Here is a 23,697-nt window from a genome sequence, read left to right as displayed (position 1 = left end):
GAAGTCCAGGCTCCCAGAGGCGGTAGGTAGTTGCACGCACGTGCGCAGCGGCTCTGGCGCCCACCGGGAGGGAGCCGAAGGGGCCCCGCGGCTGCTGCCAGCGCTTTCCCGTCCTTCGTCTGGCACAGCACCGGCTGGTGTCTGGCCGCTGCGGGGAAAGGGCCGCGGAGGCGGGGCCGCTGCAGTACCGGCTCTGGCCGCGCGGGGCCGCTGCCGGCTGCGGGCCTCCCAGGCGGATCGCTCTCCCAGCAGGCGGGGTGACCCAGATGCCGCCGCCCTGACTGCCCCGGGCGGGCCCGGAGCGGAACGAATGCCACAGGGGACCTCCCGACGCCGTGAGCCCGGAGTCCGCTTTGGCCCCCTGATCCGCCCCATTCCAAGGGAGGGACCGAGATCGGACGTGCGGCGAACCGGGGACACAGAGGGCCGGGCGTAGGGACCGCGGCGCGCAGGGGAAGCGACAGGAAAGTTGTGCTCGGCTGACTCCGGTGCGGTGTGCACTCGGGGCGACTCACCTGCGTGAGTCGACAGTCATGTGTGGTTGATGCCGAGTACGGCTCACCTGTGCACAGTGATTCACGTGGATGATTCACAAGTAGGCAATGCGGGTGCCCTGGGCCCAGTCCCGGCTGAGAGAGGAGGAGAGGGTCTCGGGGCAAGTTGGGGAGTGGGCGGGCTGAGGCCCCAGGGTATCAGTCGGCGGGACAGTGTCCCAACCACACTGGTGTCACCTGCTCCTCGTCTCCCTGTTGGCGTCTGGTCCCTCCCTTCCCAGTGGGACTGTGGCTCTTGATATCCATCTGGGTGAGCCCCGTCCTGCCAGCCAGAGAGACCGGCTGTGCCAGAGGTCAGCAAACAAGTATAAGGGGAGGAGAGAGAGCCCGCGGTGAGCAAGGACGGAGACCGGGAGCTCGGGGGAGGAGAGCGAGCCCGAGAGCACCCCACGGAGAGAACCCTGGGCCTTTCCTTCTAGGTGCACCTGCCCCTGCCCCCAGACTCCGCGGCCCTGCAGCGCAACAGCTCAGCTCAGCCCCGCCCGCCGCTCCCCTCCTCCGAGGCGCTGCTTGCTGGAGTCATCGTTGCCGGGGACATCCCTCCCTCCCTCCCTCCCTCCCACCATGGCCGTGTACAGCGTGTGTGTGACCACCGGTCCCTACCTGATGGCGGGGACCCTGGACAACATCTCTGTCACCCTGCTGGGCACTTGCGGGGAGAGCCCCAAGCAGCGGCTGGATCGCTTGGGCAGGGACTTCGCCGCTGGATCGGTGAGTACAGAGGGGAGGGGACCTCTGAGGGTCGCGGCCAGCAGGGGACCCTGAAGGAGGGGAGGGGTCATTCCCCCAGGTCATTCGTCCAGCCTTGGGGGGGGGGGGGGACTCCGGACTCCGACTCTGACCTCCTCACCCTCCTGTCTTTCCTGGGGTGTGATAAACCCTACTCAGGCCGGGCTGTGAAGAAGGGGCCCTGGGCTGGGGGGAGGGTCAGGAGAATTTCACCTTCTCCCCGGCTCCTCCCATAATTGAAGGTGGGCTTTGGGCAAGTGGCTTGCCCTCTCTGAGTCTGGGTTTCCTCTTCTCCGGAGGGGATCTGCCTGCCTCCACCAGGACCCCAGGATTTTTGCTGGCGGCCTACACGAGGGTGTGGGAGCCAAGGAGGCTGGTGAAATCCAGAACCCTCTCTGCCCGCACCCGGTGTCTCTGTGGCTGCCGCTGCTTGGACGAAGGGGGTGCCTTTTCCCAACTCGTACAAAGGCACCGCGTGGCTTAATTATACGCCAGGACAGGTGGGGGCGTAGATGCCCCTTGGAAGGTGGAAGGATGCCCCCCCCCCACGGTTCCTGGCCTCTCACCTGCTTGCTTTTTGGTCCCCCCCCCACCCCCGCAGGTGCAGAAATACAAGGTGCGCTGCCCAGCCGAGCTGGGGGAGCTCTTGCTGCTGCGTCTGTACAAGGAACGCTATGCCTTCTTCCCCAAGGATTCTTGGTACTGCAGCTTTATTTGTGTCAAGGCCCCCAATGGCACCTGCACTCAGTTCCCCTGCTATCAGTGGATTGAGGGCTATTGCACCATAGAGCTGCGACCAGGAACAGGTGGGCCAGAGGCAGGGGCTGGCCGCTGTTTGTTGGGATTAGGGGTGGGCATGGGGCGCCTGGGTAGCTCAGACCCCACGGTTTGTGGGTTCAAGCCCCACCTCGGGCTCTGTGCCGACCGCTCGGAGCTTGGAGCCTGCTTCGGATTCTGCGTCTGCCTCTCTCTCTATCCCTCCCCTGATCCTGCTCTGTCTCTCTCTCCAAAGCAAATAAACATTAAAAAAAAAAAAATGGAATTACGGGTGGGGTCTCACAAAGCCCAGGCCGTAGGGAACAAGGGTGGGGTTGGGGTACCTAGAACTCAGAACTCCCCAGTAAATGCTTTCTGAAAAAAGTGAGCCTTTAGAACCCTGAATTTCTGGGCAATATTCACACACAGTCTCCACACTCATACTTCTCCTAGACACACACACACACACACACACACACACACACACACACACACACACAGAGTCCCTCTGTGCTTCCCCAGAGTGAATCCCTCTGGCGCCCACCGTGGGGTCAGACCACAGTCCGTCAGCTGAGTCGACAGGTGTGGAAGGCCTGAATAATGATCTGGAAAGGCCCTGGCAACTACTACTGGCTTTTCTGGCGTGGACGAAGTCCCTGTGGGTGCTGTTAGGATTCTTTCTTGCCTTGGGTGGGGGGGGGGAGGGCTTTCCAAGGATGCCCAGCTCGAGCTCCTTCAGTTTCTGGACCCCCAGATCTCCTGAGCTGTCTGAGATCACTGAGAGGCAAGACCAGGGCTGGTCCGGGTGTTAACGTGTTAGAGATGAGAGGTGATGTTCCAGGTCAAGATAAAGCGAGGGGTCTTTACTTACCCCCCTCCGCCCCCTAGTGGGTTCTTCATAGACGTCTAAATGCCCATCTATCATCATAATACATCCGTCTGCCCATCGCTTCCCCAAATATATCCGTTTATCAGTCATTTGTCAAGTGCATGTTACATGCACGGCGTGGGGGCACACCCTAGATGCTGGGAACACAAAACACGACTGCAAGGTAATTTCTGCCCCCAAAGACTCTTGGGAAAGAGATAAACATACAGACGATTAGGTTGATTGTTACAATTTCGGGGTGAGGTTGTCCTGAGCCCCTTCTGCTGATGAACACACAAGAACGCGGGGTATCCATGTTGCTGAGAGGGATTGGGTTCAAGGGTTAGGGGGTTCAGGCAAGCTTCGCTGGAGGAGGTGTTGTTTGAAAAGAGGCTCATAGGACGAGGGATTTTCATTCCCCACAGCCACAACTATTTGTCAGGACTCCCTGCCCCTCCTTCTGGATCACAGGAGACGGGAACTCCAGAGTCGACAGGAATGCTACCGGTGAGCCTGCCTAATTTGACTTCTTTCCCCCATCTTTACTGTTACCTCTCAGCCTTAATCAGACTACTACTCACTCCGACCTCAGATCCAATCAGGACCTTCCTCTGAACCTCACATCAGTCTGAGGTTGACTCACACCAGTACCAACAATTCTCAGCGAATCCACACTCAACCCACAGATACCCTGGATGTCACCCAGATGTCAGACACGACCCTGGTATTGACCGGTCTCAGCCCAGCTTCAGCCTCCTGCCCCCCTTCTCCCCCACCCCAAAGCGGCCACGATCTCCATCTGAACGCAAACCCAGCTCCAAACCAGTCTGGACATTCACGTTGTCCCCAAATGCCTCTCTGACCCGCAGCCCAGTGACTTCAGGGAGGAAATTCCAATTCTTTGTCACCTACCCAGAAAGTGGGTGGTTTCTGGGAGTTTTAATTTAAAGTCACGTCTTTGAAATCTAAAGAAGGTTATGTTTATTCTCAGTCGGACCTCTGACCTCTTTCTTTCCCTTGGAAGCTGGAAGGTCTATGCCCCTGGCTTCCCTGGCATCATAGACGTCAGCAACTTCGAGGAGATGGAAACAGACAAGAAATTTGCCCTGACCAAGACGGCACCTTGCACAGACCAAGGGGACAGGTGACAGGGGAGCCCAGGCTTGGGAGGAAGGTGGAGGGCGTGACCTGAAGGTTGGGACGATGGGGCCCGGGCAGCCAGGAGAGAAGACAACGAGGGTTTAATCCAGGAGTCAGGACAGAAGGGGCAGAGGTGACCCCAAGGGTCTGGCGGGGAGGCGGCTTCAGGCCAGAGCGGAGGGGGCTGGGCAGGGGTCCAGAGCAAGGCAAGGACAGAGGGAGGGAATTAAGGGGAGTGGGCTGTGGGTCCGTCTGACTGGTGTCTGTCTTTCTGCCCCCCCCCTCCCCCCCGCCCACAGCAGCGGGAATCAGTACCTGCCTGGCTTCCCCATGAAAATTGACTTCCCGTCCCTGCTGCACATGGACCCCAATATTCGCTACTCGGCCACCAAGACGGTCTCCCTGCTCTTCAACGCCATCCCTGCGTGAGGCCACTGCCCTCCCTGCACTCCTGCTCAGTCTGCCTTCTGCCTCCGCTCTTCCCGTGTCCTCCTGTCCGTGTCCCCCTCTGCACATCTCTGTCCCCATGTCTCCTCCCTATCCTCATCTCCCCCTCTCTGTCCTCATTCTACCCTCTGTCCTCATGTCCCCCTCTCTGTCCCTGTGTCCCTATCTGTGTCCCTATGTCCCCTCTGTCCCTGTGTCCCCCTTTCTATCCTCATCTCCTCCCTCTGTCCCCATGTCCCCCTCCCTGTCCCTGTGTCTCTGTCTCTGTCCCATCTGCCCCCATGTGCCCCTGTCTTTGTGTCCCCCTCTCTGTCGCCACGTCCCCCTCTCTGTCCCTGTCTCCCTGTCTCTGTCCCCATATCCCCCTCCCTGTCCCTGTGTCCCTGTCTCTGTCCCATCTCCCCCCTCTCTGCCCCATGTCCCCCTCTCTGTCCTCGTGTCCCCCTCTCTGTCACCATATCCCCCTCCCTGTCCCTGTCTCTGTCCTCATGTCCCCTCTCTGTCCCCATGTTCCCTCTCTGTCCCCATGTCCCCTTTCTGTGCCTATGCCCCCTCTCTGTCACCATGTCCCCCTCTGCCCCATCTCCCCCCTTTCTGTCCCCATGTCCCCCTCTCTGTCCCGTCTCCTCCTCTCTGTCCCCATGTCCCCTCTCTGTTCCCATGTCTCCCTCTCTGTGCCTGTCTCCCCCTTTCTGTCCCCATGTCCCCTCTCTGTCCCTATATCCCCCTCTCTGTCCCCATGTCCCCTGTCTGTTCCCATGTCCCCCTCTCTGTCCCCGTGTTCCCCCCCCATTCTCTTTCTCCCCATCACTTCCTGTTTTTCCTTTGTCATCACCCCTTTCTCCATTCCTCAAATCTAGGAAATTAACTGAGCACCTCCTCAGGGCAGAGCTCAGTCCCAGGCCCTGTTGGTGGGACCATGTTGAGTGGGGCAGGGAGGCCAGGCCCTGAAGTTTCAAGGAAGTGAAGTCAGACCATGTCATGTTCAGACCCCGAAACCAACACTTTCTAGCTGTGTAACCTTGATCTTCACTTAGCCTCTTAACGCTTTCCTCATCTGTCAGATGACAGGAATACGCATCCCTACCTCACAGGTTGGGGGGGAGAGTTAGCAGCAGAACACCCGGTACGAAACAGTCTCGGTGGATGTGACCGAGTAGTAGTATTAGGATGTGCTCTACGGCCACGAGGGGCTCAGTGTCCCCCGGGGGACATGTGGCACAGTTCATGAGGGATCAGAGGGGCCATTGGCAGCTCAAGTCAGCTTGAGGCTCTGAGTGTGATGTGGTGGAGGGGGTAGAGTGGACACTCCGGGCCGGAGGCGGCAGGGCTGAGTAGGGGCTGGCAGGTGCCTCCTGAGAAGGCGAGTGGGACTGAAGCTGGCTTTGGGCCACGGAGAGTAGAGCTGAGCAGGGATTTGGGGGAGGGGGGGTTCTGGGCAAAGCCAGGCTGGCCTGGAGGGAGGACGGACAGGTTCGGCTGGACATCTGTGCAGTAGAAGGTCCAGAGGAGTCCAGGGCAAGAGGCTGGATCCTCATCCTCGGGGCTCCTATGCTGACCGATTCTCTGGGAGCAGGACTAGTGGGAGGGGAGCAAAGGTGAGGTGAGAGTGAGCTCGGGAACGTCTGGAGACAGCTGCAGGTGGCTCAGGCCTCAGGGCAAGGATGTGGCAGGGTTGCTGGACGAGAGTCACCTGAGCTGGTCCCCGGATGGACGTGTGGGTCTAGACGAGGCGAGGGAAGGCCCCGGAGATCTAGGACAGCCTGCGTGGGACTCAGAGACGGCCGTGGGCGGAGGGAGCTGGTGTCTGACAGCCGTGGGGGATTCATGGAGACGAGGGGCTGTGTCCGGGCTCCAGTGCGGGCAATGGCAGGACGCTCTGGAGGAGGGGTGCGCCAGGCCCTCGGAAAAGGAAGACCTTTTCCTTCTCCTTCATTGCCGCCTCACTCTCTGCTTTAACACGGAGCTCTCGCCTGCTTCCTCCCCTCTTCCGGGCCTTCCTGGGCAGATGCTCAGCAAATGCTGTGGTCTGAGGGGCGGGCAGCTCAGCAGATACTCAGGAAGTTGTCCCTGGGGACGTCACAGATGCGCCTTTGCCCGCATCCTTCATGGCATCTGAGCAGACTCACACAGCCGCCTTCCCCACCGCGCACGGCAAACCCACCTGTTGGGTGTCGCATCCCCTCCCGTTGGCCTTGACTCCGTTAGGGAGTGATTAAAATGAACCGATACGTCCACTGACGGAACCACCCAGGCGCCCCAAGCATTTTTTCCCTGATTATAAAATGACACGTGCTTGCTGTAAAAAATTCAGGCAGTGCGGGCGCCCACAAAGTGAAAAGTGCACGGCCCCCCAGGCTGCCAACCCCTCGTTTACCAGTCTGGTGTAGAAAGCAAAGTTTTGCGAGAAGGCCGTGGTGGGGAGGGAGCGGCTGGTGGCAGGCTTCTGAGCCAGCCCGAGCAGCTGGGGCTTTGTCCCGTAGGCAGTCAGGGGTCAGTGAAGGTCTGCGACAAGATGGAAACTTGGAGAAAAGCCAAAATGCCGATGAAGACAACTCGTCTGCAACACGTAGCCCCGTGCACCCCTGTGCGTATCCATGTGGAGTTACCCCCACGAAGCCCCAACTGGCCACTAGACTTCTCTCGCGTTCACACTGTTAGGCTCCCCTGCTCCGGGAATTGACCTTGTCTGGTCCCTCCAGGACTCTAGGCTGGGGGCACAGTGCCCCTGGCAGCCCCAGGCCCCACCTCGCTTCTCCTCCCCCCCTCAGGTCCTTGGGCATGAAGCTTCGAGGGCTGCTGGACCGCAAGGGCTCCTGGAAGAAGCTGGATGACATCCGGAATATCTTCTGGTGTCACAAGACCGTCACTTCAGGTGTGCAGAGCCGGGCAGATGTCTGTCCCCCGCCCCTACCCCCTCAGAACCCTCAGCCCCATTCTGGGAAGGGGCCCTCCTCCAGCCGTCCCAGGGAGACTGTGGGGTCCCAGTGCGTGGGGCTCCTGGTTTCGTGAGTGGCAACCATCACAGAGGCCCCTTAGGAGCTCACGCTGTCTCCCCTTTCCCTGGGAGGGGACAGGAATAGGGGAGTGAGGACAGAGAGACACTCCACCTGCCTGGGAGAGGGTCAAGGGTCATTTAGGGAGTCCTAATCCTGACCAGGGGCACTGGCCTCTCTCCCCTTACTGCGACCATCGCGAGTTCTGTCACTGGGGCCAGGCTGGGATTCGGGTCTCTGCACCGCCACTCGGCTGGGCCAAGTCACTCCGTCTCTTTGACTCTCAGGGGCCTGCGTGAAGTTGATTAATTTCACCTGCCTCGCAGGGCTGCTGGGAGGGGAGGCTAAACCAAGGGAGCAAAGGACTGGGCACGGGGAGGATCTAGGGATGTGGCTTCCAGACCCAGTGGTCCCCTCTCTTGCCCCCTAGAGTATGTCACCGAGCACTGGTGTGAGGACCCGTTCTTTGGGTACCAGTATTTGAATGGTGTCAATCCTGTCATGCTCCACTGCCTCTCCAGCCTGCCCAGCAAGCTGCCTGTCACCAATGACATGGTGGCCCCCTCGCTGGGTCCGGACACCTGCCTGCAGACAGAACTAGAGGTGGGTGATTTGTCGTCATGGATACAGGATGGGCGTGGACGGTAAGGGCCGGAAGGCTGGGGCCACCTCCAGTCTGCAGGCCTCATCCGCTGGGCAGCACCGGCTTCGAATTGGTGCAAACGGAGGTGGGGGCCAGAAAGCGCTCAGCCATGCCTGGAAGCCTGAGATGGGGCCTGGTGAAGTGGTTTGAGCCAGCAGGACAGCCTGGGGGAGAAGGCCCTGCCCGCGTTCTGGGGCTTCCAAGATCCCCAGAGCTGACGCCCAAAGAAAGCTATGTTAGGACAGGGGGAAGGCAGCGCAAGGAGACACAGGAGGAGCAATCACGGGGCAGTAGGAGCTCTGAGGGTCTGGGAGAAAATGATGGGCCAGTCTCTCTGCGGCAGCCAAGCCCTCGGGCATCCTCCAGGAGGCTGGAGACATCGCAGTCAATTCTGTGTGTGTTTATCTTGCTGTTGTTGGATACACTGACAGGGTCACTGAGTGGAGAGAGCAGGAGGGACCAGGCAGGGGCGTGGGGAGAGGATGCCAGCTTACACAGGTGGGAGGTTGTGCAACGCGGGACTCAGCTGGACCTCATTCCGGACGTGCTGGGAAGGGTTGGGTATCTAACTCTGGACGTGAGCGCAAGCGCCAAGTATTACTGAGGCTCGAATCGGGGTGGGAGTGGGCGGAGAACAGAGAAGGCAGTGGAGCGCGGGTCGGGGGCCACTTGTGAGCCTCTGTGCGCCTTCCCCAGAGGGGGAATGTCTTCCTAGCGGACTACTGGATCCTGGAGGAGGCCCCCGTCCACTGCCTCAACGGCCGCCAGCAGTACGTGGCCGCCCCGCTCTGCCTGCTGTGGCTCAACCCGCAGGGGGCGCTGGTGCCCTTGGCCATCCAGGTGAGACCTGGGGCGGGCTTCGGGGGCGGGCTCAGGCGGCACGCCGCAGGCAGCCTCGAGCCTCAACCCCCTTATTATTCTTGGACGCAGCTCAGCCAGAACCCCGGGCCCCAAAGCCCCATCTTTCTGCCCACTGACTCCTACTGGGACTGGCTGCTGGCCAAGACGTGGGTGCGCAACTCGGAGTTCCTGGTGCACGAGCACAACACGCACTTTTTGTGCACGCATTTGCTGTGCGAGGCCTTCTCCATGGCCACACTGCGCCAACTGCCGCTGTGCCATCCTGTCTACAAGGTCGGTGAGACCCCCGGGCCGGGCTAGAGGGGGCGGGCCAGCTCGGCCGGCTCCCCTGACCTTCGGCTCCTGCGCCCTCATCCCGCTCGCAGCTCCTGCTTCCCCACACTCGCTACACGCTGCAGGTGAACACCATCGCTCGAGCCACGCTGCTCAACCCCGACGGCCTGGTGGACCACGTGAGCCCTCCGGCCCCCTTCCGCCCCGTCTCTGAAGCCCCGCCCCGGGGGCGCTTTGCCCCGCCCACAAGCCTCACGGCCTGCAATCCCATTCCACGGTCCCTGCCAGACCCTTCCCACAAGCCCCGCCTGCCTCCCCCCATTGGTTCCCTACTTGCCCCGCCCATAAGCCTCTATGGCCTCCGATCCCATTCTACGGTCCCTGCCAGATCCTTCCCACAAGCCACGCCCCGGCCCCTATTTGCCCCGCCCGCAAACCCTGTCCCCGCCCCCTCTGTCCCACCCAAGGGCTCCGCCCCTGCAGGCCCCTGGCTTCTTAGTTTCTGGAGGTGGGGGTGGCCGGCTCCCCTTTGACCACATCCTCCGCTGACCCTGCGCCGAGCTGGCCCTCTCGTCCCCGCCTCCCCGGCGTTAGTTACCAAATACCTAAGGATTACCTCCCACGCACGTAGGAGGCCCGCCGCCTCCGCAGCCCGCGCAGGCCCCTCGAAGGGGGACCAAGGACTCCTTGGTTAATTGAATAATTCCCCCCTGCTGAGTCACGAGCCTCCTCTTGCCCCCAGGCACTGGGATGGGGTCTGGGCCGTCCCCAAGCCCAGCTGTCTTGTGTTGTCAGGTGACGTCCGGCGGGAGGCAAGGCCTCCTCTACCTCATAAGCACAGGCCTGGCCCACTTCACCTACACCGATTTCTGCCTTCCGGACAGCCTGCGGGCCCGCGGCGTCCTGACCATCCCCAACTACCATTACCGAGACGACGGCCTGAAGATCTGGGCGGCCATTCAGAGGTGCGGGGTGCGGGCCTGGGACCTTGCAGCCAGTCTGGCCTCACCAGGGCCTCCTGGCTCAGGGACAGGGTGGACGCCTGTACTCATGCGGGCTGGGGCGCTTGGGGCTGGAGGTGGTGGCTGTGTTTCAGGCCCCAGCACGGAGCACCCCAAGGGTGAGAGATGGGGTTGGGGTCCTCAGTGAAACGACAGGTAGCTGTGGCCTGGGGAGAGCCTGGGCTGTGTATGAATGCGGGGGGGAGAAAGGAAAGGGCAGGGTGTCCAGAGAAATCAGGGCAGGTGAAATGTAGGCTGGGACCACTGTCCCCGCCAGACGCCTGTGTGGAAAGGAGGCCCTGAGAACCCATGACTCGGGAGTGCCCAAACTTGGGCCCTTGGGTTCCATCCGGATCTGGGGGTCCCCGCTGGACCCTGGTAGGCTCCCAGTGGGTGCTGGCTGTCTGGCTCTCCCCAGCCTCAGGGCACTGGGCCTTGGATTTCTGGCCAGCCTTGAGCCCAAGGTCAGGCCCGTGGCATTTGCATGTCTTTTCTTCAGCTTTGTCTCAGAAATCGTGGGCTACTATTATCCTAGCGACGCATCTGTGCAGCGGGACACGGAGCTGCAGGCCTGGGTTGGCGAGATTTTTGCTCAGGCCTTCTTGGGCCGGGAAAGCTCAGGTATGTCCTCTCCATCCCCCAACCACAAGCTCCCAAGGACTCGGTGCCCTCCCTGGCCTCACCTGTTACTTAGTTCTTACTTATGGACCAGCCTTTGAAGTACATCCTATGCTTTTTTTCTTGAGGCTTTTCCCCTCCTCTTTAAACAACAAATTTTATTTTTTTTAATGTTTATTTATTTTTGAGAGAGAGAGAGAGAGAGAGCGTGAGCGGGAGAGGGGCAGAGAGAGAGGGAGACAGAATCCGAAGCAGGCTCCTGGCTCTGAGCTGTCAGCACAGAGCCCGACACGGGGCTCGAACTCGTGAACTGTGAGATCATGACCTGAGCCGAAGTCGGACGCTTAACCGACTGAGCCACCCAGGCACCCCTATTATTATTATTGTGTTTTAATGTTTATTTATTTTGAGAGAGAGAGAGAGCACAAGCTGGGAGGGGGGCAGAGAGAGAGGGAGAAAGAGAGGTACAGCAAGAATCCAAAGCAGGTTCCACGCTCTCAGCACAGAGCCCAACACGCGGCTCAGACTCACAAACCGTGAGATCCTAACCTGAGCTGAAATCAAGAGTCGGAGGCCTGACCGACTGAGCCGCCCAGGCGCCCCTCTCCTATCTTACATTATTAAACCTGTCTCTGACTTAATACATCAGAGCATTCTTCAGCTTGACAAACACCTCTTCCGACAGTGCGAGCTAATCCCAGATTCCTGGTTTAAGGCAAGACGCACTGATCAATCAGCTTCGGTCAGTGTGACTTTTGCTTCCATATTTCAAGGGGAACAAATAAACACTAGGAGCTACAGAAAACTTCCCACAGCTCGTCTGACCTCCTTGCCGTTTAATCTCAGCCCTCAAGGGTAGAATATCCACCACCAAGAGAACCTTCAGAAAATTCCCACACGCCCCCCCCCGTCAGGTGCCCGGTCCTTCCCCCAAGCCTCTCCACCTGTTCGGCTGTACCAGCCTCTCTCTCTCTCTCTCTCTCTCTCTCTCTCTCTCTCTCTCTCCTGACTGTAAGCCTTGAAGTCATCTTTGGCTCATGTCCTCTCTGTCTTCCTGTCTCCCTAAACCCAGTTGGGTGTCCAATTCTTACTGTCCCCATCAATTCATACTGTCACCACCCAGTCCCTGCATTATAGCAGCTGTCTCTTTGCAGGCCTCACCTTTCTCAGCCCCTTGCTGCTTGCCCGCCAGGCCTGAGGGGCCACCGCCCCGGTAATCCTCTGAAATTGTGCCCAGAAACCGCCTGGCCTGGCACATTCCTTCCCACCCTGCCTTCTTACCTTCTCAGGCATTCACTACACTCAACCGATAATTACTGGGCTCTTCATATTAAGTATTGTTCTAGGTGCTGGGGTTTGGCGGTGAGCACGACAGACAGAAATCCTGGCCTTCACGGAGCTTAACATTCTAGTGGGGAGACTCTGATAATAAATAAATATGTTCGGTGGTTGGTTACGAGCCCCCGGAAACATGAAAAAGCGTGTTGAGGAAGGGGGTGGTTTCGGATAGGTGGTCAGGGAAGATCTCTCTGAGGAGGTGATGTTTGACTAGGGAAGTGAGGGAGATAGTTCGGTGGATAACTGGCCTAAGACTATACAGGCAGAGGTATAGCAAGTGCAAAGGCCCTGAGGCAGATGCGTGACGGCAGGTTTGCAGAATATCAGGAAGGCCTGCGTGGCTGAGTAGAGAAGGTGAGAGAGAAAACAGGAGGGAAGGACATAAAGCCCGAGAAGGAGTGAGGGCCAGATCAAGCAGGGCAGTGGTAAGGTGAGTGGGGTGGGAGGCCCACAGCGGGTTTTAGCAAGGGGCGACATGATCAGATTTACGGTTCTAAAAGACCAGATTGGCCTCTGGGAGTATTTGCTGATCCGAGGTAAAAAGAGGAAGGAGTGGACAGATTTCGGCCTGAGCAGCTGTATGAAGATACCAGAATGATGGGGCGCCAGGGTGGCTCAGCCGGTTAAGCGTCCGACTTCGGCTCAGGTCACGATCTCGTGGGCCGTGAGTTCGAGCCCTGCGTCGGGCTCTGGGCTGATGGCTTGGAGCCTGCTTCCAATTCTGTGTCTCCCTCTCTCTCTGCCCCTCCCCCGTTCATGCTCTGTCTCTCTCTCAAAAATAAATAAACGTTAAAAAAAGAATAAATAAAGATAACCAGAATGAGACCCCTGGGGGAGGGCCAGGCTTGGGGAGTCTGTGGGGTAGGGGCGTCAAGCGTCAGGTTTTGCGGATGTTGTTGGAGAGGCCTCGTAGACACCCAAGTCAGAGCGTCAGGTAGCGGCTAGCGATTTATGCCCACGGCTACGCCAAGTTCGGGGTCCAGGCGGAGCCGGAGGCGTGAATTTGGAGGTCACCGGCCAGTGGGAAGCGCTTAAAGCCATTGGTTTGCGCGAGATCAGTGAGCAGTGACGTACAGGGAGAAGAGGTCTCATCATGCCCTCCTCTGTCCTCTTTTTTTCTGTTCAAAGCTCATCCACTCTTCCAACTCAGGGGGGCCCCTTCTCTTGCCCCAGGGAAGTCTCCCCTGAGTGCCTTAGCTTCAAGTGCCTCTTTCTCCCTGCCTTCGCTTTCCCCAAAGAGCCAAGCCCGGGCCCCCCACGCCCCCCACCTCTGCTTCTATCACTGCGAGCTTCTGAGTGACACTCTGGTCATCTGTTTCTGTCACTAAGCCCCACAGTGGATGATCCCTTACTGGGTGCTTGGACAAATCTTGGTGAATTGGGGAGAATTTGAACATTAAGTGCTATGAGGGGCTGTGGATAGAAGTGCCTTGGCAGTCACGGAGCAGAGGCACCTTGACTGTCAGCTTGAACTTGGCTCCCCCAGTGTGAGCTGTGCTGGCTGGGCGTTTTCTGGTCTGATCCCAGCCCCCAGCTCCTATCCTGACCCCCTTTAGAGACCGCAAGCCTTGGTGATGACCATCCCTAACCTCAGCCGAACCCTAATCTTAGTCAGAAGACAACAGTGGCCAAATGTTCAGCTCTCGTGTCCTCACTCGCCCCTTGGGGTGAGCCCCGGCCCCGAGCTGCCCCTGGGAAGCCCATGCCCTCCCTCCACACCCTCTCCCCTTCCTCCTGCACCCAGGCTTCCCGCAAAGGCTGTGCACTCCGGGAGAGCTGGTGAAGTTCCTTACTGCCATCATCTTCAACTGCTCGGCCCAGCATGCCGCGGTCAACAGTGGGCAGGTGAGGCTGCAGGGGGCAGGCCTGGGTGGGGCGGGGACGGGGCTATGCAAGGTTGGGCTCAACGATGGACGTGAGGCCAGAGTTGGGGTTGAGAGTGTGGGTGTGTCAGGGTTGGGGTGGGTTTACGATCGGGGCTGAGGCTGGTGGTGAGCGGGTGGAGTGGGTCCCAAGTTGTGGTGGTGACTCCAGTTGGTGTTGCGTAGGAAGTAGAAAGTAGAACTTATGGGGCCCCGTCATGGCGGGGACGCAGCCGGGTGGAGTATCAGGTCACTCTGGGTGGCATGCCAGCCCAAGGCCCTTTGCTGGGGTTACCTCCTCTCTGGGTCCTGCTCCTTCCTTGGTGATTCACTCCACCCAGTCCTGGAACATTGGATGGGGAGTGACAAGGGGTGAGCCTCCTACCCCACTTCTGGAACTTTCTACCCTATACTCCTCCCTGTCTTCCCTTTCCACCATCCTCTCATTTCCCAACTGTGGGAACTGGGATGATGAAGGAGCTGGTTCCCTGCTCTGCCCAGCTGACTCAACTGGGGCGGGGTCCCTACAGCATGACTTTGGGGCCTGGATGCCCAATACCCCATCATCCATGAGGCAGCCCCCACCCCAGACCAAGGGGACCGCCACCCTGGAGAGTTATCTAGACACCCTCCCAGAAGTGAACGTCACCTGTAACAACCTTCTCCTCTTCTGGTTGGTCAGCCAGGAGCCCAAGGACCAGGTGTGTATGGAGGATGGGGTGGAGTGGGGGTGGGGTAGAAGTGGGGGGCTTACAGGGCCTGGGCAGTGGCGATGGTTTCCAGGGGGGATTGGGGACTGAGTGCTGCCATTTATGTCCACTGCTGAGCTGTCTTGGGTTCCTCAGTGTCTTTAGGAAGTGATAGTTGATCCCCAAAGACATACATTGAAGCAAATACCAGTTTAGTGGCTAGGGCATAACGTCCATTGAATTCATCAGTTTACCAATCCATCCACCCATCTGTTCATCCATCCATCCACCCATCCATCCATCCATCCACCCACTCACTCATCTATCCATCCATCCATCCATCCATCCACTCAGCCAACCATCCATCCATCCATCCATCCATCCATCCATCAACCCTTCATCCATTAACCCCTCATCCATTCATCCAAACATTGAACACACGTTATTTTGGATACCTCCCACATGTCAACATGACACTGGGGACCAGGCATAGGAAGCTGAGTGAGACTTCCCTGCCTTCAAGAATCCTGTGGCCTAGTTGAGGAGACACACAGGGAAGCGGACAAGGGCACAACAGCGTCGTCAGAATCATGTATGCACGAACATGTACTTCTTGAGCATTTGTTATGTGTCAGTTGTTGGTGGGCAGATACAAACCCTATCCTCATGAGCTTAGTCTCGTGATAGAGGTGAGAATGGGGACTTGTGGAACCTGACCGAGCGTGGGCGAACCCCGGAAGGCTTCTTGGAGGAAGTGACATCTAAGCTAAAACCTGCAGGACAAGTAGGAGCTTGACAGGCAAAGGAAGGGCAGGGTTAGCTGGCAGGCAGGAGGAAAGGCACAACCAAGTGAAAAGAAGTGAAGGTCAGTCCGTTGGGGTGTTGGTGCGACTGCAAACGGTTCGGTGCGGGCACAGCGTTCATTCAGAGCAGGATGGGGAAGCCACTGAAGAACATTAAGCCAGGGGTGACATGGCTAAAGTTGTGTTTCAGCAAGAGCGCCTTCCTGGCAGTGTGGATGGCTGGGAGGGGCGGCTTTGGAGGCAGGAACCTGGCTTGGCCAGGGGAACAGCCCTTTGATCACCAGTTACCATCATTTTCGTTCACATGTTGGGGCACTGGCCCTGCCTCTGCCCCCCTGGTCTTGTTCACAAGCCCTCTGACGTCTGGGGAATATTCTTATTTCTCGTGCTTGGTTCCGTTTGGTGCAGAGGTGCTATCAGAGTTTGAGGACGCCAGGGACGAGTACCTGGGTCCTGCTCCTTCCTGGTTCCATTTCCCAAGGATTCGGAGACATTCATTTTTGCTGTTAGAAAGGAAAAACTCTGGGGTTTTTGTTCTACTCACACAATACTCTGTTACCATTCTCAGTACTCTCACTCAGTACTTCTGGCCACTAAATGTGTGTGTGTGTGGGGGGGGTGTTCCCACATCACATGATTCTCCGACACCAGCTGGGTGTCAGGTAATTTAAACGTTTATTTTATTTCTTTTTGAGAGAGAGAGAGAGAGGTGGGGGAGGGGCAGAGAGAGAGGGAGACGCAGAACCCGAAGCGGGCTCCAGGCTCCGAGCTGTCAGCACAGAGCCCACTGCGGGGTTCGAACCCATGCACCGTGAGATCATGACCTGAGCCGAAGTCGGACGCTCAACTGACCGGGCCACCCAAGCGCCCCTCTGTGTTCTGCTTTTTTGGACAGCTCCACCATGGTTCCAGAACTTAGATGTCAATCTGATAGATAAGACATAAAACGGACTCTTTGAAGAGACTAATAAGATAAGCCAGGGACAATCCTAGTCAACAGGAATAAGAGGGGACATAGACGCACAGCATTAGGAATGGAAAGGCATCCAGCCACCAGTTAAGAAAATGGGACCAATGCCAAGAAAGCACTGCTTCCGGTTTTATGCAGACACATTTGAAAGAGATGATTTTTTTTTTCAACGTTTATTTATTTTTTGGAGGACAGAGAGAGACAGAGCATGAATGGGGGAGGGGCAGAGAGAGAGGGAGACACAGAATCGGAAACAGGCTCCAGGCTCTGAGCCATCAGCCCAGAGCCTGACGCGGGGCTCGAACTCACGGGCCGCGAGATTGTGACCTGGCTGAAGTCGGGCGCTTAACCGACTGCGCCACCCAGGCGCCCCTGAAAGAGATGATTTTCTAGGAAAACAATAACGAGAACGCCAGAAGAGGTGAAAACCATGACCATACATGGAGCAGGTGTAAAAGGTCGGATCCCCCTCCTTTCAAAGGGAGATTCTGGTAAACTTTCAAGGAGCAAGTAATTTCTAAATCGTTCAAGCTGCTTGAAGGGACAGAAAAGAAAGCGGAAGCTTCCCAAATCTTTTTGCTGGGAAGCTGGATGCCGGCACCCGGCAGAGGTGGTGACTTTAAGAAGGGAAGTGGGGGGGGCTCCTGGAGGGCTCAGTCGGTGAAGCGTCCGACTTCGGCTCAGGTCATGATCTCACGGTCCGTGGGTTTGAGCCCCGCGTCGGGCTCGATGCTGGCAGCTCAGAGCCTGGAGCCTGTTTCAGATTCTGTGTCTCCCTCTCTCTCTGACCCTCCCCCGTTCATGGTCTGTCTCTCTCTGTCTCAAAAATAAATAAATGTTAAAAAAAAAAATTAAAAAAAAAAAAAAGAAGAAGGGAAGTGGGTCTCAAGGGGAAAGTTCCAGCCTCAGATCCTCGCTTCCCACCTATGTGACCCTGGGTGTGTAATTGGGCCTCTCTAAGCCTCAATTTCTTCATCTGTAAGGTGGGAATGATAAGAGCGCCTGTCTTACAGGATTGTTGTGCCGTCCTGATACTCCATGTCGAATGCTTGCAACACGTTGACTGTAATTAAGAAAATAAAATGATAAACTTGCTCTACTCAGCTGCAACCATCTTGAAAATATATCATTAGCCGGTGAAGGCCACTACTAAATAGTAAAACAAATCATACACCATGAGGAAGTCTAGTTTATTCTGGAAACGAAAGGCCGATTCAACCTTATGCAATCTGACGGTGTGATTTATTACATCGGTAAAGAAACACACCGTATAATCATCTGGATATATGAAAGAAGCCTTTGATAAGCGTGAATAGTCATTGCTGATAAAAACTCAGTGTAAGGCGAAACTCCCAAGCTGAGTTTTGAGAAAAAGTGTCTTTCGGAGGGGCGCCTGGGTGGCTCAGTCGGTGAAGCGTCCGACTCTTGGTGTCCGCTCAGGTCATGATCTCACGGTTCGGGAGTCTGAGCCCCGCCTCAGGCTCTGCGCTGATGGCTCGGAGCCTGCTTGGGATCCTCTCTCTCTCCCTGTCTCTCTGCCCCACCCCTCTGCTTGCACTCGATCTCTCTCTCTCTCTCTCAAAATAAATATTAAAAAAAAGTATATTTCAGAAAACACTGCATTTATGGTGAGGCAGCAGAGATCTCGTTAGAAAGTCAGGCACGACAAAGTTAAATGCGCCGTGACCACTGTCCTGGGAGGCCCGGTTGGAGGTCCCCATCAGGGCACTCAAACCAGACCGAGGATTTGTAAACATCAGGATTATTGGCAATAGTTGTATCGTATGAAGGTTCTATTGGACGGGAGGCGCACGCTGGTTAGAAGGCCGGGCCCCCCCCGGGAACTGCGGAGGTGAGCTGGCCGTGTGGTCTGGTCACAGAGACAGGGGCCATCCCCTGCTGCCACAGGCTGGCGCTCGCTGTAGTTCACCGCGATATTTCCCGATTGTGGTTGGCCACCCTGTAAAGCGTGACGGCGTGTGGCAATGGCGTGGGAATGGCTGGCAAGGTGCCTCAGAGTGGGGGTGTCTTCAGGAGCTGCATTTTGAAGTGAATCGGGGAGGCGACAGGTGTATTCTTGGCCATGGCTGCCGGAGCGTGCTTATGTGGATTTCATAACATGGTAACACGTTATGTTGATTTGTGTTAAGGATGTGGTTGTGCTCTTTTAGGTCACAGAACGGTGGACCAGGCGTTGGAAGGAGCCTTTATTATTTAAAAAAATTTTTAATGTGTATTTATTTTTGAGAGAGACAGAGACAGAGTGCGAGTGGGGGACGGGCAGACAGAGAGGGAGACGCAGAATCCGAAGCAGGCTCCCCACTCTGAGCTGCCAGCATCGAGCCCGATGCAGGGCTCGAACCCACGGACTGTGAGATCATGACCTGAGCCGAAGCCGGACACTTCACCGACTGAGCCACCCAGGCGCCCCTGGAAGGGACCTTTAAAAAGATATTCTAGAACAATCCATCCCCCCCTTGCAGGTGCAGAAACAGTCTCCGAGTGACAGGCAGAGGGTTACCAGCAGAGGGAGCGCTAACCTTAGGCTCCCAGCACTCCCAGATCCCACACTCCCTGGGTGTTGCAGGTGTTGTGGGGGTGTTGGGGGTGGGGGTGGGGGAGGCGGCTCCAAGCAGGTTGTCTGGAGGGGTGGTCTGCGGGTTTGCTTTGCAGTAGCCAGGGCTGGGTCATGCCCTTAGAAGCCACCTTAACTATATGTTGGCAAACCCTCCATTCTTCGTCCCATCCTGAACATCATCCTGACCGCCACCCGATTTTCTCCCAGCGGCCCCTGGGCACCTATCCGGATCAGCACTTCACCGAGGAGGCCCCTCGGCGGAGCATCGCGGCCTTCCAGAACCGCCTGGCCCAGATTTCGCAGGAGATCCGGGAGCGGAACCAAGGCCTGGTGCTGCCCTATGCCTACCTGGACCCTCCCGTCATCGAGAACAGCGTCTCCATTTAACCCCTCCTCCTTTCCTCCCTACAAGAAAGGCTCAAGCATGAGGACGTGAGGAGGGCGTCCAGGGCCAGAAGCCGCTGGCTAACGTCAAACGCACAGTAGGCCCTTCACGAGGGGGAACCCCGTCACCCTTTGCTCTACTTGGGACAGCCTCTTACTTCCCTCTCCTGTGAAAACCTACCTCCTCCCACCAGGAACCCCACAGGGACACTGAGCTCTCTTTCCAGTCCTGCCCCCTCCCCAAACTCCCCCTCTTAACCTTGGCTCTTTGTTTCCACTCTCCTCCGGACCTAGGGCCCACCAATCTAACTTCCCTCTCTGGAAAAGCCTGGAAACTGGGCAAGAAAGGATATGTGTCCTGAGTCTGCCATATGGTCCCCTTTGATGGAGCATCTTTAAGGGGAAGGTTAGAATTAGACCCAACTGGGGGCGCCTGGGTGGTTCAATCAGTTAAGCTTCAGACTCTTGATTTTGGCTCCAGGCATGATATGGTTCGTGAGTTCAAGCCCCGCGTTGGGCTCTGTGCTGACAGCACGCAGCCTGCTTGGGATTCTCTCTCTCCCTCTCTTTCTGCCCCTCCCTCTCTCTCTCTCCTTCTCAAAATAAATAAACATTAAAAAAAAAAAAAAAGAATTAGACCTAACCTCTAGCTCTTCTCCGGGCTAGCTCCCTGGCCTGGATATGTGTGTGTGTGTGGGGGGGGGGTCCCTCCCCAGCTCTTGTCCTCACCCCACAATCCTGTTCCACCCTCCTTCCTTTTTTTTCTGTCCTTGAGCCCAGTGAATTCAATAAAACCCAACAGATTTGGTTCCCATTGCATCGTTGTTTTTGGCACATGCATGTGCGTGCGTGCGTGCGGCTGGGGTAGCAGGGGATTGGAGGAGGAAGGGGCTGCGGTGAGTCCCTGGGTCATCTGTTCTGGAGACAGGGAGCCTCCCGGCTCAAGTCAGCCCCTAGCCAGGCCCCACGTTCCTGCTGTCACCTCCCAGAGAGTGTCACCCATCCGGAGGTGAAGGAATTTCCATTCAAAGGGCTGATAGGAAAAGTCGGTATTTTGCAAAGCCTAGGAAGCCAGCTGCTGGGTGTGCCCCTGGGAGCGGTCACCCGTCTGGACACAGGGAAGACTGGGTCTCCAGCCCTCTGTGGGTGGGTGGGGTCACGATGAGCTCCGCAGGGAGGCGGCTCACCTCTGGCCCCGAGCATTTAGTCCTTGCCCTGCCCCTCCAAGGCTGGCGCCTCTCTGCCTCTGCTCTTCTAGACGTCGATCTCGCCAGCTCCGGTCTCTGCGGGAGCAGGACGGAGGCTCCTGCGGGCCAGGGCTGGACGCGGAGCGGAGCAAGAGAGAACTTTGCACTGGGTCCCGCCGCGGAGATTTCGGGATCGGCTGTCACTGCAGCATAATCAAACCCATCCCGACATAGGTGGTCATCTGGGAAGGCTGATATTCTCCAGTCCAGCCCTGAAGCTCCTAAAATTAGACCTGTGTTGGGGTGCGGTTAAGCGTCCGATTCTTGGTTTCGGTTCAGGGCATGATCTCCCCGTTCGTGGGTGCGAGCCCCGCGTCGGGCTCTGTGCTGACCGCTCGGAGCCTGGAGCCTGCTTGGGATTCTCTGTCTCTCCCTGTCTCTCTGTCCCTCCCCTGCTCTCTCTCTCTCAAAGTAAATAAATAAACTTAAAAAAATTAGGGATCTCCCTCAGGTCAGTCATCCATATCTTCTCTCTCCACGGCCCCCGACGCCTTCCCTGTACCCCGTGTCCCTTGACTTCAGATCCAGACCCAGCCGCCTTACCCCCTCTGCCTCTAGAGGCAAATTCTGTGTCTGACCAAACCCTGGTCACAGCCTCTCTGTGGCCAGAGTCCCAGTGCCTTCGGACAGGGTGACTGTTCCTCCAACCCTATAGTGCCGGTGGTAGGGGAATCAATCCCACGGCTTTACTGTCACAGTAACTGGGGACCCATCGGGAGAGTCGCCTGGGCGAGGGCTTTGCCAGGCCGCTGAGTCTCCCGGGCCCCACTGCAGACCAACGCCCGTGTTCGTTCCCCCGCCGAGTGGGGATCCTCTTGCCGCCTTGGCCTTGGCCGCCAGAAAGAGCTTGCTGTATAGACGCAGCCCCGTGAGAAGCTCAGGACCGAACGCGTCTCCTGAACTGCCATCCCGGGGCCCCCGCGGGAGGAAAGCACACCAGCCTCTTCTCCCAGCCTCATTCCTCCGCTGTGTGGAAATTCTAGAGCAGCCGCTGTCCCACAGACCCAGAGAAAAACACTGCCCGTCCTTTTCCTTGTCAGGCCCGAGGAATCTTCTCCCTGTTCAACCAAACTCCTTCTCCCTTCGTGAACGGGGCGGGTGAGAGGGGACGAGGGTTGAGGGCAGGAAGGGGGTCGGGTTTTCCCTTCCTGTGCCTGTGATCCTCAGAGAAGAGGGTCCCCATGTGCCATGGTGCATGGGGAGGTGTGTTCGGGGATATCTCGCTGGCGGGTTCCAACCGAAGAATTGAGCCCAAATCCCCAGATTTTGTTCAGCTTCGAACAAGGTCGGAGGACTAAGAACTACCCCGAGGCAGCCCTTTGTGGCCGGGACTGTGGCAGAGGCTGGACGGTCAGGCCCCTTAAACCTGGGCTTTGACTTTGGACCACAGGAAGCCTGCCATGGTGTGAGACCACACGCAGGCTCTTGCTTTCGGCTCAGGTCACGATCTCAGGGTTTGTGAGTTCGAGCCCCACCGCGGGCTGTGCGCTGACAGAGCGGTGAGGCTCTCTCCCCACCCCCCCCACCTCTCTCTCTCTGCCCCTCCCCTGCTCACGCTGCCTTTGTTTCTCTTTTTTATTTATTTTATTTTATTTTTTTAACGTTTATTTATTTTTGGGACAGAGAGAGACAGAGCATGAACAGGGGAGGGGCAGAGAGAGAGGGAGACACAGAATCGGAAACAGGCTCCAGGCTCTGAGCCATCAGCCCAGAGCCCGACGCGGGGCTCGAACTCACGGACCGCGAGATCGTGACCTGGCTGAAGTCGGACGCTTAACCGACTGCGCCACCCAGGCGCCCCTCTGTTTCTCTTAAAATAAATAAATAAACTTAAAAAAAAAAAAACCACTCAGGCAGCCTGTCCCTCCAGAAAGCCAGACAATCCTTGGCGGGCACCAAGTTAGCATGGGAAGGCATGCCGTGCTAAAAATGCCCCCAAGCCGGAGAGGGAGGGACAGAGGCGGATCACTGGAATCTGGTTTCCCAGAAAGCCAGCTTGGAGGAAAATTTACTGGGGAGACAAACCCGGCGGCACATAGGATTCTGCTCAGGCTCCGGGAAACTCGGGGGACAGGCTGCGGGAGAGAGGCTGGAGCCTATCAGATAGGGGGCTTCTCCAGCCTGCATGCTGAACCCCTATTTTGGTCTGGAAGGAGACTGGTGTTGTGGGACGCACACCAGCCTCTCTTCCCAGTTGGCCTTGAGCCAGTGCCTCAACCTCAGTGGCCCAAATGTCTCAGATAAACGGGAGGGACAAGAAGACCTGGAAAGTCCCTTCCAGGGTTGACATTCCAGGATCTGCTTGCCTCACGGCTCCTGTGTCCCTAGACACTGTTCGGGATCTCCAGGAAGCAGCACACAATCCTTCCAGAAGGTTTCAGGGGGCGGGGCGGAGATGGAGATGACTCCCCGCCCCGCCCCTGCCCGCTGTGATGTGTTAGCCCAACCTTGGGGGAGGGGCGACATGGTGGGGGACGATGGGTCTGGGGGAGAAGGTGTCACAGACCAGGATGGGCAGGCGCCAGACCCCTTCGGGGCATGTGTTTGAGGACCGGAGAGAAAGTCAAAGTGGCTGCGATAAGGTGACCCGGGGGTGGGCACCAGTTGGTCACGCCCCGTCCCCAAGTCCAAAGTAAACTCTTGGATTCGACCTAAGGGCAATACCGTTTTATGCTCTGGTGAGTTTTAAGCATGAGAGTGGCCCCATTTGCCTTTTTTTTCTTCTGTGTCCTGGGAGGGGGTGGGGCCCCAGGGTTTGCTCCCTGCCTTGCAGGGCTGGGGTGGGGCAAGCAGTGGAGGGCCCCCCAGCAGCAAGGGACTCAGCTTCCTGTGTGGGTGGCCATTGTGAGTGAGCCAAGCCAGCGAGCTCGCATCCTTCCCAGGTGCCTCCCCTGCTCTCTGGTCCACCCCTGGCCCAGGAGAACCAGTTCTTCAGCCCCG

General features: G+C 57.6%; 1 protein-coding gene and 1 long non-coding RNA gene across 6 annotated transcripts; one reads left to right on the top strand and one right to left on the bottom strand.

The window, feature by feature from the left end:
* The first annotated feature begins 305 nt into the window (after nucleotides 1–305).
* Nucleotides 306–20,016, top strand: ALOXE3 (arachidonate lipoxygenase 3). 5 transcript variants are annotated; one of them, XM_045490298.1, is made up of 16 exons: nucleotides 306–595; nucleotides 974–1,265; nucleotides 1,885–2,089; nucleotides 3,333–3,414; nucleotides 3,932–4,051; nucleotides 4,350–4,472; nucleotides 7,266–7,369; nucleotides 7,921–8,093; nucleotides 8,830–8,973; nucleotides 9,064–9,267; nucleotides 9,360–9,446; nucleotides 10,063–10,232; nucleotides 10,768–10,889; nucleotides 13,969–14,069; nucleotides 14,617–14,787; nucleotides 19,334–20,016. In XM_045490298.1, exons 1-16 carry the CDS (start codon nucleotides 585–587, stop codon nucleotides 19,511–19,513), a joined length of 2,289 nt encoding a protein of 762 aa, XP_045346254.1. In that variant the 5' UTR covers nucleotides 306–584; the 3' UTR covers nucleotides 19,514–20,016. The 5 variants fall into 5 exon arrangements, with proteins under 5 accessions (XP_045346254.1, XP_045346252.1, XP_045346255.1 ...); XM_045490296.1 differs by having other exon boundaries at nucleotides 311–595; nucleotides 4,347–4,472; XM_045490299.1 differs by having other exon boundaries at nucleotides 312–595; nucleotides 1,975–2,089; nucleotides 4,347–4,472.
* LOC123604348 lies at nucleotides 5,626–10,055 on the bottom strand. Its single transcript, XR_006715296.1, has 2 exons — nucleotides 9,873–10,055; nucleotides 5,626–7,016 (listed from the first exon to the last, which is right to left on the bottom strand). It is a non-coding gene; the product is annotated as an uncharacterized LOC123604348 (long non-coding RNA).
* Nucleotides 20,017–23,697: the final 3,681 nt, after the last annotated feature.

The sequence above is a fragment of the Leopardus geoffroyi genome, chromosome E1 (assembly GCF_018350155.1).
Source record: "Leopardus geoffroyi isolate Oge1 chromosome E1, O.geoffroyi_Oge1_pat1.0, whole genome shotgun sequence".
Lineage (NCBI taxonomy): Eukaryota > Metazoa > Chordata > Mammalia > Carnivora > Felidae > Leopardus > Leopardus geoffroyi.
This window is presented reverse-complemented; position numbering and strand designations above follow the sequence as displayed.